Genomic DNA, 12915 nt, shown 5'->3' on the forward strand with positions numbered 1-12915 from the left:
CACCTTAACCACAACCTGAGATTCTATCTAAGTGTAGAGTAAAAAAGGGCTTATCATTTTTCTTGGGAAATATTTCCTCAGAGAGGCCAAGAGTTCAAGAAAAATAGTTCCATGAATATATATATATATTATCATAAATATATATTATTATAAATATAAATATCATAAAATATTATGAAGTTTCACTACACATAAGTGCTTTCAAATGCAGCCTTTTGGTTTTTAAAATTCTTACTGAACTACCATGGCCACTTCCAAGGTTCTAGTCAGTACTAACAAACCTTAAGACAAACAATTATGGACCACAGAAATCCCCTGCACCCCTCCCCCTTGCACCCCAAGCTACAAAATGGTTATCTGGGGTCAAGGCTGCCTGCTGAGAGAACAAAGTGCTCTCACACACATGATCAGAATTGTTTTACCACATGAGAATTTGGGGGCCCTGCCAAAAGCCCCATAAATTCCACAACAGGAACACTCAATGCCTTTCCAAGAGAACAGAATCTGCAGTTTCCAAAAGAACAGGAGACTCCATGTGCATTTTTGCCTCTGTGGGGGGATGGGGAGGGGGAGGGGAGGCAATGGGGGAGAGGGAGGGAAGAAGATGGGAGGAGGGAGGGAAAGCACATGTGTGCTTCATCCTGGCTTCATCCTGTATGTCTCACTAGCCCCCAAGAGTGAACATCAGGGTACAGTCTGTCTTAAGAAGGACCACATGACCAGATCCCCACAACATCCAGGTCTAGCAAGCACCTTCTGGCTCTGAGGTCTCCACAGCCAGTGGGATTAAGAAAGCCTAGTTTTGTTCTCCAGAGCTCCAGCCAAGAGAAACTCAACAGTAATCCTGCTGCTGCTGCTGCTGCTGCTGCTGCTGCTGCTGCTGCTGCTAGGATGGGGAGATGGGGTGAAAACAAAGAGACCTCCCAACAGCCACTCCAGTTCCCAAGAACCTTTTGCATAACCAGCATAAACTAGTGCATCTGTACAGAATCCTATTTCTGTGAGCCTAATAATATTTTTAAACATGCTGGAGGTGGAGACTTCATGAGAGAGCTCTGTGTGGAATCATTCTATAAAGAGAATTTGCTGTTATATATATATATAATTCCTAAATTATTTCCCACAAAAAAAAAAAAATGCCTGCTCTCTGGGCTGGAGATATAGCTCATCAGCAGAGTGCTTGCTTAGCATACTCAAAGCCCTAGGTTCAATCCCCAGCTCCAGAAAAATGCCAAAACATCCATTTTTTTCCACACACTGGACAGATCATTTATGACGTGTAGTTGGTAGCACTGAGCTTGAACCAAGGGCTGAGAAGACACCTCCCGAGTGATTTACCTGAAACATCGGGTAGGTCAAGAACGTCTCCAGCATCCTCCCCTCACAGGCAGGGTTGGCTTCATACTGTTTTAAGAGCTTGTCAAAGTCTCGGTTTTGCTTGCAGTTGGCAAGCACTTGGAGGCTGTACTGGTGATTGCGCACAAACTCTTGGTAAATGTTCAGCATGGGAAGCAGGATATCAAACAGATCAGCTGGAAAAGAGCAGAAAGCATGGCCGTTTCCCTCGGTGCTTGGTGACTTACTGAAAAAAAAAAAAATACCTCCCAGCACCACATGGCTCAGAGTCCTAGGTGTCCTGCCTAGAGGACAGATTGCATAGAATTCACCCTGCAGAGTAGTGTGACTCAAGCTCCGCCCCAACTATGATTGAAGCAGGGGGGGGGGGTGCATCAACAGCTAACTGCTGAGCCATGGCCTAGTACATCAAGCAGATTCCCAGTGTCTAAGGAAACTCATAAGTCAACAGTGAAACTTAGACAGTCAAGGCTGAGTAAGACACACTGTGCTCTTAACATTCAACAGGAATCCATATCCTTAAAGAGTGACGTACCTAAAATCAAAGTAGGCCAATTTGCCAGCCTTGCCTTTAGTCCTTGGTGGAATATTTCATGGAGAAACATGATTGTTTCACTACAAAAAATAGAAAATGGAAAAACAATACCACTTAGTATCTGTTTTGTGAGAAGCCCAGCATATTCTTAAAGCCCTATTATCTACATACATGGTATGCTGGCCTCATAGGGCCTTCACACTATGTACTCCATAATAGCATGGACTATGTCCCTGCCTCCTACAGCAATTTCTCTTTTAGCCCCAGAAACCCAAAGGAAACCAAGATGAATTTCAAACTCAGAAGGTCAGGAAGCTCCCACCTGCTCCTGGATCTCATCTGTGGTCCTACGCTCTTGATTCCAACATTTCCAGGAGAGCTTTACTCCCTCAGCCCTTCCAAAAAATCCCAAGGAAAGGATTTCCTCTATTAAGAAAGGGACTGATCTTTCCTACATTGAAACCTAGCTAATGGATGCATTCACCTTTGTATTTTGGCACCTGAGTTAGAAAACCAGTGAAACAAATATTGTACATCATTGGGAGAATTATGGCTTCTTAAGTATAAGCTCGGCCGAGATTCAAGATAATTGGCCTGCCTGGCCTTCATTTCAAAGGCAGAGGAATCTAAACAGCAGCCAGGGCAGCAAACACCATGTATGGCCTCCCACTAAAAATGGACCTCTTCAATTCTCCATCTAAGCCTAGGTGTGGTAAACAGTGGCTAGTCTGTCTGAAGGGCTCATGGTCTCAGCTCCCAATCAAAAGCACTAGCACTCACATCCTAAATTATAAGCAGCGTTCCCTGGCCCTTCGCGATCTAGATCAAGCCAGCCTATACAAGCACCTCATCAGAGCTGCCGAAAACCAAGGGCCATGCATGGGCTTGTGTGATCACTGACCGAGGGTGCGGTTCACGGTCCTACCTGCACTGTCCACACGTGTTTCGACGACTGTGGCTGAGGGAGACTGAGTGAGAGAACAACTTCAAAGTGCCCCCCCCCCATTGTTTTGACTTTTGAATCGTGTCAGTATGCATGACTCAAAAACAAGGAATTAGGATTTAAGTAAAACACCAAACCTCCCTTTCTCCACTTCTTCCTTGGTCATATTTTTCTGTACAGCACTGATCATCGGATAACATACTACATATTTTTATTTATTCACTGTCCATTTCTGTTCTCACATCAAACTATAAATGTCACGAAGGCCGGGATTTTTCTGCCTCGTCCATTAATTGATCCTCAGCAGAAAGGGCACTGCAAATACTTAATGAAGAAATAAATTCAACAAGGATTCTGGGGCCATCTTACTTTGTATGCTTCTTAAAATGTTTCCCTGTAAATTGCACAGGAAGACCCATCAATCCCTCCATCTCCTTCAGCTTGTAAGAGAGAATCTTCTACACGCGCATACTCTCCCTCACACAGCGATAAGAACGCAAATGTCAAACAGATCCAAACTGAGAACATGAGATGTCAGGATTCAACAGAAATGCAAATTCAGATTAACAATGCCATTTGAGAACTTCTTCCCTTTTTTCTTTTTTTTTTTTTTCTTCATTTGTTTGTTTTGGTTTTGGTTTTGAAGACAGGGTTTCTCTGTGTAGCTCTGGCTGTCCTGGAACTCACTCTGTACAGCAGGCTGGGCTCAAACTCACATCAATCTGCCTGCCTCTGCCTCTCAAGTGCCGGGTTTAAAGGTATATGCCATGTGCCACCCCCTCCAACCCCCCCTTCAAGCCTCCTCCACCTGTCCCCCTCCCTCCCTTCCTCCCCCACCCCTCAACCCCGCCGCCGGCTGTTTCCTTACTCTTAACATGTGAACCAAAAGGATCTTTTCAGACTATAGTAGGGATGTTTTTCAGGAAATACTAATGAATTATTCCCAAAATATTCATTTATGCAAAGACAAACCTGTTGAGAAAAATGCTGCTGACGTCATCATGGCTAATGGGGGGTTTCTTGGAGCTGGCGGCCATCCGCAGGGGCCGGAGGAAGCCATTGACCAGGATGTAGAGCTGGTGCACATACTCCGACTCGGCCTCCACCATGGTGAACACAATCTGGTTTCTCTTCCTCATGCTCTCGGCGTGAGGAGAGCAGATGTAGTCCTGCACAATGGTCTTCCACTTCCTCCTGCACAGCCATCCCCTCATGAAGCTCTGAACCTACAGGAGGAGGGAGGGATGGGGCAGGGAGGGAGAGAAGAGGGAAGGAGGGAGGGAGGGGGCAGGGAGGAAGAGAGGTTAGGAGGGAGGGAGAGAAGGAGGCACGGAGGGAGGGAGGGAGGGAGAGAGGGAGAGAAGGGGAAGGAGGGAGGGAGAGAGGGAGGCAAGGAGGGAGGGAGGGGCAGGGAGGGAGCAGGGAGGGAAGGAGGGAGGGAGGGAAAGAGGGAAGGAGGGAGAGAAGGAGGAAGGAAGGAGGGAAGGAGGGAGGGATACAGGATGAGACTGGCTCTCTTAACCCGCAAGGGAGTGCGTGCCTCATGAATCATATCACCGCCAGCCTTAGAATGACACATTGGTGCTTGCTTCAGTACCATAAGCAATGGCAAGCCTTCTCCAACTAGCAGGAAAAAATGATTTTAAACATTTTACCTTTTCCTGAGGTTCACAAAGTTCTATAATAGCTTAAATGCATTAGGCTTATTTATATAGGCACTAGAATATTCTACTACTTAGATGATATTTCAAACCCTAGCTAATATATTTAAATAATAAATACAGTTTTATTTTTAAAAATAAAGAATTCTGTATATCTTTATTTATGATTTAAAAAGTTATATAAAATTTATCATCTTAATAATTTTTAAGTGCAAAAGATTGAACTCAGGATCTTACACATGCTAGACACGTGTTCCCCAATTGAACTATATGCTCAGACCTACCTTTCATAAAATGATTTATTGTTTGTTTGTTTGTACATTTATGCACTTCATGTACATGCAGGAGCTCATAGAAGCCAAAAGAGGGCCTTGCTTTCCCTAGAACTGGAGTTACGGCTGTAAGACACCATGTGGGTGCTGGGAACCAATCCCGGTCCTCTGAAGAAGCTGTAGGAGATGCTAGCTGCAGAACCGTCTCTCCAGCCCCGGCTCAGTGACTTGTCTACACAGTTCAGTAGGGTTGGGGTGGCCATAGTTTCGATGCTCAGCGATTTGCATGATCTCTATGCTACGGTGTTGAAACTCTGTACCTGTTAATGAACAACTCCATAGCCATTTCTTAAACATTGTTTAAGTGGGTTCTTCCACTATTACCCTTCTACTACTGACTAACTTCACTGACTACAGTGTCTTCATGGCTCACCCATGTTGAGGGCATGGGCCAGGATTCGTGATGTCGTCACACATGCAGGCTATTTATCTCTGGTGGGCACTGTGGCTGCTTCCATCACTCAGCTGTTAAGAATAGCATTGCTGTGAACACGGCTATGCCAATATCTCCTCAATGTCCGGATCATGTTGTCCTTTTTTTTTCTGAACTCTACCCAGAAACGAAATTGCTGGAAAATGCGGTACTGAATTTTATCAAGGTCAATTGACCATTTAACAATCCATATCAAACAACTATGCCAATTTCTCCACATCCTTCTTGGTTTTGTTTACAGTATTTGTCCTAATGAGTGTGGGGGTGTGGCTTATTGTGGTTTTGATATTTACTTCTGCAATGACCAGTGATCGTTTCCTGTGCTTGCTGACCATTGGTGAGATGTCGTTGAACAGTGGTCTAGCCAAGCGCTTTGCCCATTTTAAACCAGCTACTTTTAATCTTTGTTGCTGCTGCTGATGATGCATTTTGGTTTGCTTTGATAATTTAAGCTTTAAAAATAAGTGCTGAAACTATCTCATCCAATCCCTCCCAGAGATGAGCAATCTGAGGTTTCAGATAAGTCACAAGGCTGGGAGAGCTGCAAGCAGAGCCAATGTCCCTTTATAGGTCCTTCCTTAAACTCCCATCAGCCCCATGGGCAAGACATATATTATCCATTTGCAACGATAAGCAACTTGAAAAATAATTTTACCCAAAATCTCTTTTATGGAAACATCATATAGCCCTTAAACTAGATTTGAGACTCCTGGCCACGAAAGGAAAAGTGGCAAATCGGGAAAAGTACACTAGTCTGTGTGGTTTGCCAGTCAACAAACATTTGCTGACTATCTCTTAAATATCTCTTTCATAGTCCAGGAAACTATGAAACACTGAGGAAAAAAATCTATATCTAACCCTTCATTCAAAGGTTCTATCACTAAACTCCAATTCTCTGTTTCCTCAGAGTAGACCCCAAAGTAAAAAGTCTTCTCTAAATATAAAATAACAGGATAAGTAACTAGGATGTGGCACTTTAGAGATGACAGATTCAGGAAGGACACATGTTTCAGATTCACAAATTCATAAAAAGCTTTAATTCCCTACCTGATCCCCTTAATAGGACTATTGTCTATTCAACAATCCTTTTATATCTCTTTCATCCACGTGACATAAATTAGCATGCATTTAATTTTGCAACACTTAAGATGTTGCCACATACTTTCTAATTTTGACACCACAACATCAGTTTCCATATGCCTATTAAGGCTGCTGCACTCAAACAATAGAAATTAATCACATTTCAATAAAATTGTATGAAGTTCTATGCATACTATTTTGAGAATTCTAAAGAACATTTTTGCGAATGATAAGCAGTGTTGAGTTGTGAGCTCTTAAATCTAAAAGGCTACATTTTGCCAAGATTAAAGGAGATGAGTGCCTCATTTGTAAACATCCGTCCCACATACATTTACATGATTTGGGATATAAAAATAACAGAGGAAAAACTAAAACCTATTAACGAGTTCAAAACAGGTTTAAAATTGTTTCTTTGGAGAGTCACAAAAGTTCAAAACTGTGTGATTTTCTCTTATTATTCTCTTATTTAATATAATTAGTTTCAGAAAACTCAGTTAAATTAGGTGTTCAGTGAGATGTTTCTGTTCACTTTGGCAGATGTTCCCGATGAACAATAGCTGCCTCATTTATTTACTACCAGATCAGCTCCTACAACAAAGTTGAAAAGTGGATATTATTAATATCCTTGTTTACATGTAGCTGCATACTATTAAAAGAAAAGCAACAGCATTAGTCTTGGAACGCAGTGTCATAAACCAGGTTCAAATAAAAGACTGTAATGCTAAGAAAATAATAGTTTAATTTTACTTTCTTTATTTCTTGAAAATTGAAAATGTTCAACTCAGCCCAAAGAAACTATTTCAAATTCTGAGCCACGGTTGGTTAAGGTTTTGTTACAGTAGCAGTAAATAATTATTTAATAAAGAAATACAATTATTAATGCAGCAAAATCAGGAATTTCAATAGTGCTGCATCAACCCAACAGAAAACACTCCTGTCTCCATGTGTGTTTGTAGCATCCCTCCCAGGGTCCGTAAGGAAAGTTCTAGAACTGGAAAGAAATCTGAGGCTGAAATTTTCCAGACCAGTGTGGATCCCAATGAAGGGACAGTCTGAGAGCCATTAGTAGAAACAGCAAGGCTGTTCCCAGCTCGGGGACACAATAAAAGTCACCACCACAGAGCAGACAACTGGTCACCGTGTTTCCAGAAGCCTGCCACCTCCTACCTTCTTAATTTTCTTGATGTCTGGGTCCTCGTCCTCTTGATGGCTGTGGTAAGGGCGCATCCGTTCCTTGGTTTTATTAAGAGCAACAATCTGTAACACAAGACAGGTCCAGCTCAGGATGTGGGAAATGACAGTGCACAGCTAAACTACAGGTATTCAGCCTTCATCTGGTGCTGAGATGTAGGGACCGTGAGTCTAACTCTAAGCCTTGTGTTTCAAGCGCTGAAAGGAAGTGTTGGACAAAGCATGGCCTGAGGTCTGCCTAAGGAGTAATAGTAGTCCAGGACTTAGCCCTGACAGACTTGGCCAATGTCTCCTCGAGACCTTGCCTGAAGGCAGCCACCATGAAGCCCTGTGGTCTCTATAGACAGAGTCACTCAACTCAAAGCTCTTGTGATAAGCCTGTGGCCTTTGAAATGCCTATTCCACAGTCCTTATGTATCTCTTTGGGGAAATGGTAGCTACCATAGCAACCTCAGAGCCTTGGGATTGGTTCAAACCAGGTGAAAAGGGCTACTTCAAAGAAGCATAAAGGACTGCAATACGCTGGATCTTTTTATATACATCCATTCCCACGTGACCTACAAGGAGGAATTCAAAGCCAAGTGGCATCTTGCCTTGAGAGCAGTACAGCTCTCTAGTTTAGCCTCAATCGCGGGTCATTGAGAAGCCAGTACTGGAAAGGTCAGAAGATCATAACCGCCCCTGGTGGCCTGCCTTTGGATCTTGTCCCCCAAACCAAATATTCTCTACCTCCCTTTTCTAGGAGAGAATGGGAAGATAATAGAATACGCAATAACTCCTGTCAAGCGGCCACAAAAGACATACCTGCCACTGACAGCTTTTCACGGCAATTTGTATTCATACTAAAGCGGGACACAATGAAGACAGATACGCACACACTGGGGCAAAGAAAGAACACGATAATTTTGTTTTAAATTACAGTGCCTGATATAGTCTTTTAAAATGCGGGTTGGTTAAGTTTTCTGTTGTTGTTTTCACTGCCTCAACTATCAGGGTGGCACAGAGGAAGCTGACAAGTGTAATGATACAGTGAACATCCTTGGCAGCTCACCGTCCCTAGGGGCGTTCTCACGTCTAGCACTAGAGGCAGATATGCCGAGCTCTGCACTGTGGATGTACCTGGGAACAGGAAGGGAGACACACACGGGAGTCACGGTGACCCACGGGGGGAGGTGTAAGGGGATGAGAAAGAAAACGTCCACACAAAAAAAAAAAAAAAGGCAAAAAAGTTGTCAAGGCTAAAGAGCCTGTCAACCAGGATCCATGACCACAGCCATTAGTACCTTATCCTTTGTTAGATCTAAGAGACACCAATGCACCTCTGGGTAGAACAGAGAGGACCATCTAGTCCCTGCATTCCTCCTTCCTTCTTCCTGCGACTGCTCACTTTCTTATTTTTCTTCTTCTTTTTTTTTTTTTAAAGATTTATTTATTATGTATACAGTGCTCTGCCTGCATATACACCTGCATACCAGAAGAAGGCATCAGATCACCTTATAAATGGTTGTGAGCCACCATGTGGTTGCTGGGAGTTGAACTCAGGACCTTTGGAAGAGCAGCCAGTGTGCTTAACCTCTGAGCCATCTCTCCAGCCCCTGCTCACTTTCTGTGACCATCCACACAACAGCTTGGAAGGGTCTCTGCAGAGATGCAGACCTGGGGCAGAAGGAGGACCCAGGCTCAGCACCACGGTGGATAGAGACCCAAAGACTGCCTACACTGTCACTCGACAGTAACATCGCTCTGGGGTTCACATTGAGGGAAGAGGGACAGAAGGAGAGACAGAGATGTCCCCCCATAGTCGATCAGTGTTTCCTTATTTATCCCAAATGTGCTTTTCAAAATTCTGCAGGGGGTGGTGGGGAACCTAGAGCCTTTAGACCGTAAATAAGTAAAGTATTTCTGACTTCCTGGCCCTTCTTTGGCTATCACTTTGGGCTTTCACTTATCCTTGGCAGACTCACAATTGTTGCTTCAAGAGTCTATCTGAAGACTATTAAATATATATTGCGCTTCTGATCTAATGAAGGACATTAGGGACACAGAAAACAACAGACGATAGCTTGCTTATCATGGTAGGGCATTACGGCAGCACATTTACCTAACCCTGAAGCAGACAATGGCTTCGGATCTAGACCAGCAGCCCAGTCAGATATCTGTTGATAACATGAGATTAATTTTTTTTTCCTGAGTATGCAACAGATAATCATGAGGAAGTGACAGTCAACAGTGTGGGGGGGGGAGCAGTGCGACAGAATCTTCAACTGGGAAATACCTCTGATTTCAGCCTTTCGATTTCGGTATCTTGATCTTCCAGCTGATGTCGGAGTTGGTTAGCGGCAATTTTTTCTGTCTCCACAATCTGAACTAGATGAATGTACTTCTGCATTAACACTTCCCTCTCAATCAAAATGTCTGCATAACTTGAGAGAAAATTACACAGTTAGTCAGTGAACTGTTGCTCTCCCACAGTCTTTACATTGCCAAGGTACACACATATTTAAAAAGGGGCTCTGGCACATTGTTTGGCTAGTTCTACCTTATACACTCACCTACATGGCTTGGCTAGTTCTACCTTATACGCTCACCTACATCGTCCAGTTGACATCTTGAGGACATAGGATTTCAATACTAGCATTTTACATTTTCTCCAACTAAAAATCTGTTTAATGTTGGCCACTACCCACAATTTTAACAGGACTGTGAGAAAAAAATACAAAGATATTAATATGAAAGGAGCATGTCTTCTTTAAGGAAGAGACAGAAGTAGTTTTGAATTGATGCCATAGGTCTTTGGATGGTATTCAAAATATTCCACACAGTAAAACATTAACCAGTGAAGGTGACTTCCTACCAACCAGAACGAACGCTGCAACCCTGAGAGCAAGGGCTGCTCAGGAGGGAATGTTATGGCTCTCCTGGAGACCACCAGCACTGTGGGGCTCTCTGGGGGAGCGGAGGGCACGTAATATCCACTACTCTGTTACAAAATTGAACAAAGCCCCATATGTTATAGAGAAAATTCATCCTGTATCCATTTCTTCAGCTAAACATGGTAAAGAGAAAATATGTTCTTAGTTTTTACCAATAAAAATGTAATGTTGCAATGTTGAGGTGCTTGGACTATAGTGCAACGTCAAGGCACTTGGAACAGAATGCACTGTCAAGCCACCTGGAGTGTTGCATCAGATCCTCTTGCACTGTTCAAGGTGGTGATACACATGTTCCTCTCTCCATAAAAACTTCTCCAAGTGGCATGATAAGTGATGGTTAATAATGGGCACTACTTGTTGGGGGTTTCACATTGCGCCCTCCCAGCAATGCAAGAGACAGGATTTGTGATCCCAATCAGCAAAGGAAGAATTTGGTTCTCAGAGTGCATAGTGACCCCAGGTTAGACAGCTAGTAAGTGGCAGCATTAGGACCAGATCAAAGTCTATCTGGCCCAAGGCCATGTTATTAACTGCAAGCCGAACTGCCTCGCGGGGAAAAGCAGCTCAGACTCTTTGGCGGCATCTGCCAAATCTTCAAGCTGCTTGCCTTTTCTTTTTGGCCATGTTTGTATCCCAAAACCTCCCTCAAGACCATGGTGAACAGAGCTAAGAAGAGATTCCTGACGTAAGCTATGCCATCGAGAATCTCTCCTCATAGAATCTCGCCCTGTTTACTTAAGTGAGAGGATATGGATGTGGGATGCCATCGCTGGGTAGCCCCGTTTGTCCACCTCATCTCACAGCCTTCACAGCAAGTCTGCCGAGGCAGAAAGTCATGGGCGGGTGTTCAGAAAAGCAAACGGAAAACAAGCAGGATGTCTGAGACAGCAAGGTGGCAGCCACCCAAGTTCCCTCAGGCTTCCATGACACCTGCGAACAGTTTCATCCTGGAGGTCAGAGAGAGAAATGGAGTTCCCTTCTAGTCACTTCTATTTCTAACTCAGTCACTTTGAAATAGCACTGTATTCCTTAGAACTATGATGTCTTAGGGCCGTGCCAAGGTCACAACTGTAGCCATGGCACCTGACACCCTTTGCACTAACATCATGTGTGCTAAAGTGTTGGTGACAATCCCTAGTGAGCGGCATTCTCAAGTCACCTGCTCTAAGAAATCACCCTTTGAGCTTAGAAAGAAGGGCTATGCAGTCGTAACAGAGTGGAAAGAAGAGAGAAGAGGCTGGACTCTTCAGAAATAACCCTGCCTCTACAGCAGTGGTTCTCAACCTGTGGGTTGTGACCCCTTTGGTGGTCTTAGCATTTGGAAGGTTGAGGACCACTGCTCTAAGAGGAGCAGGTAGCAGCAGAGCATGAGAAACAGGACTATAGGGGCTGGAGAGATAGCTCAGTGGTTAAGTGCACTGCCTGCTTTTCCAAAGGACCCAGGCTCAATTCCCAGCACCCACATGGCAGCTCACAACTGTCTGTAACTCTAAGATCTGACACCCTAATACCAATGCACATAAATTTTAAATAAATAAATAAATAATATTTTTAAAAGAGAGAAACAGGATTATAAAAATTCTGCCCCTTCTTAACAACTTCACCAGAGATATGTGAAAATATTTACAAATGTATTAGATCAGCATTAGGGAGCATAATAGTATTTTGTTTTATCTTTAAAACAAAAACAAAAAGAATAAAAAGGAAATGGAAAGTTTAGGCCAAGAATCAGAGTTGAGCTCCTGTGGACTCCTGGCTGACACTGGCTGCCTTTCTTTTCCAAGGTTTCAGAGAAATTCTAGAAAAATTGACTTGCTTGTTTGTTTGTTCTCAATGGAAAAAGGAAAAAGCTATAACAATATTGGAAAATGAACTGTTAACAGACCAAGTATTTTATGAACTTCAGAGAGAGAGGAAAAAAAAAAGCTAGGCAGAATTTATTTGGTGGGAAAACTGTAGGGGAGTAAATGAAAGATGTAGGGCCCCAAATAAGAATATGAGACGGCTCTCACCAGGGTTGGCCCAGAGAAGCAACTAATGCAAGAACAGAAGCGCGTGAGGAATGAGAAGAGGACCTGCAGAACATCAGGCTTCTCATCCGCATCCCCAGGTCCCAGCCCATGACCTGCTCTCTGGAGAAAAGTTGGCCATTTTCCTAAAGAAGGCTGGGCTAAGAGAGAGAGAGAGAGAGAGAGAGAGAGAGAGAGAGAGAGAGAGAGAGACCAGAGCTTAGGACAGGCCTGACATTCACTGTAGACATCAGGAGGAACCAAAACAGGAAAAGTATGTGGGGTACCCGGCAGTGAACTGTGCCGGACCACTTCCCCATGGTGAAGCAGCTTACCACAAATTAAGTGGCTGGAAAACAACACATGTATCATGAAGTGTGGCAAAGGGGCGGATGGTACTTCCAAGGTGAGTTCACAGAAGACTCTGGCTTCCATCTCGCCT

General features: G+C 43.7%; 1 protein-coding gene across 1 annotated transcript in view; it reads right to left on the reverse strand.

Moving 5' to 3' along the window:
- Window positions 1-12915, reverse strand: part of Rasgrf2 (Ras protein specific guanine nucleotide releasing factor 2) — a 199813-nt gene that overhangs the window by 113335 nt on the left and 73563 nt on the right. Inside the window, exons 3-7 of the mRNA XM_051172267.1 lie at window positions 9807-9954; window positions 7508-7597; window positions 3807-4060; window positions 1892-1971; window positions 1339-1532 (exon numbers count right to left, since the gene is read on the reverse strand). Of these exons, the coding sequence (XP_051028224.1) occupies window positions 1339-1532; window positions 1892-1971; window positions 3807-4060; window positions 7508-7597; window positions 9807-9954 (766 nt within the window). The remainder of the gene's footprint in view (window positions 1-1338; window positions 1533-1891; window positions 1972-3806; window positions 4061-7507; window positions 7598-9806; window positions 9955-12915) is intronic.

The sequence above is a fragment of the Acomys russatus genome, chromosome 30 (genome assembly GCF_903995435.1).
Source record: "Acomys russatus chromosome 30, mAcoRus1.1, whole genome shotgun sequence".
Classification (NCBI taxonomy): domain Eukaryota; kingdom Metazoa; phylum Chordata; class Mammalia; order Rodentia; family Muridae; genus Acomys; species Acomys russatus.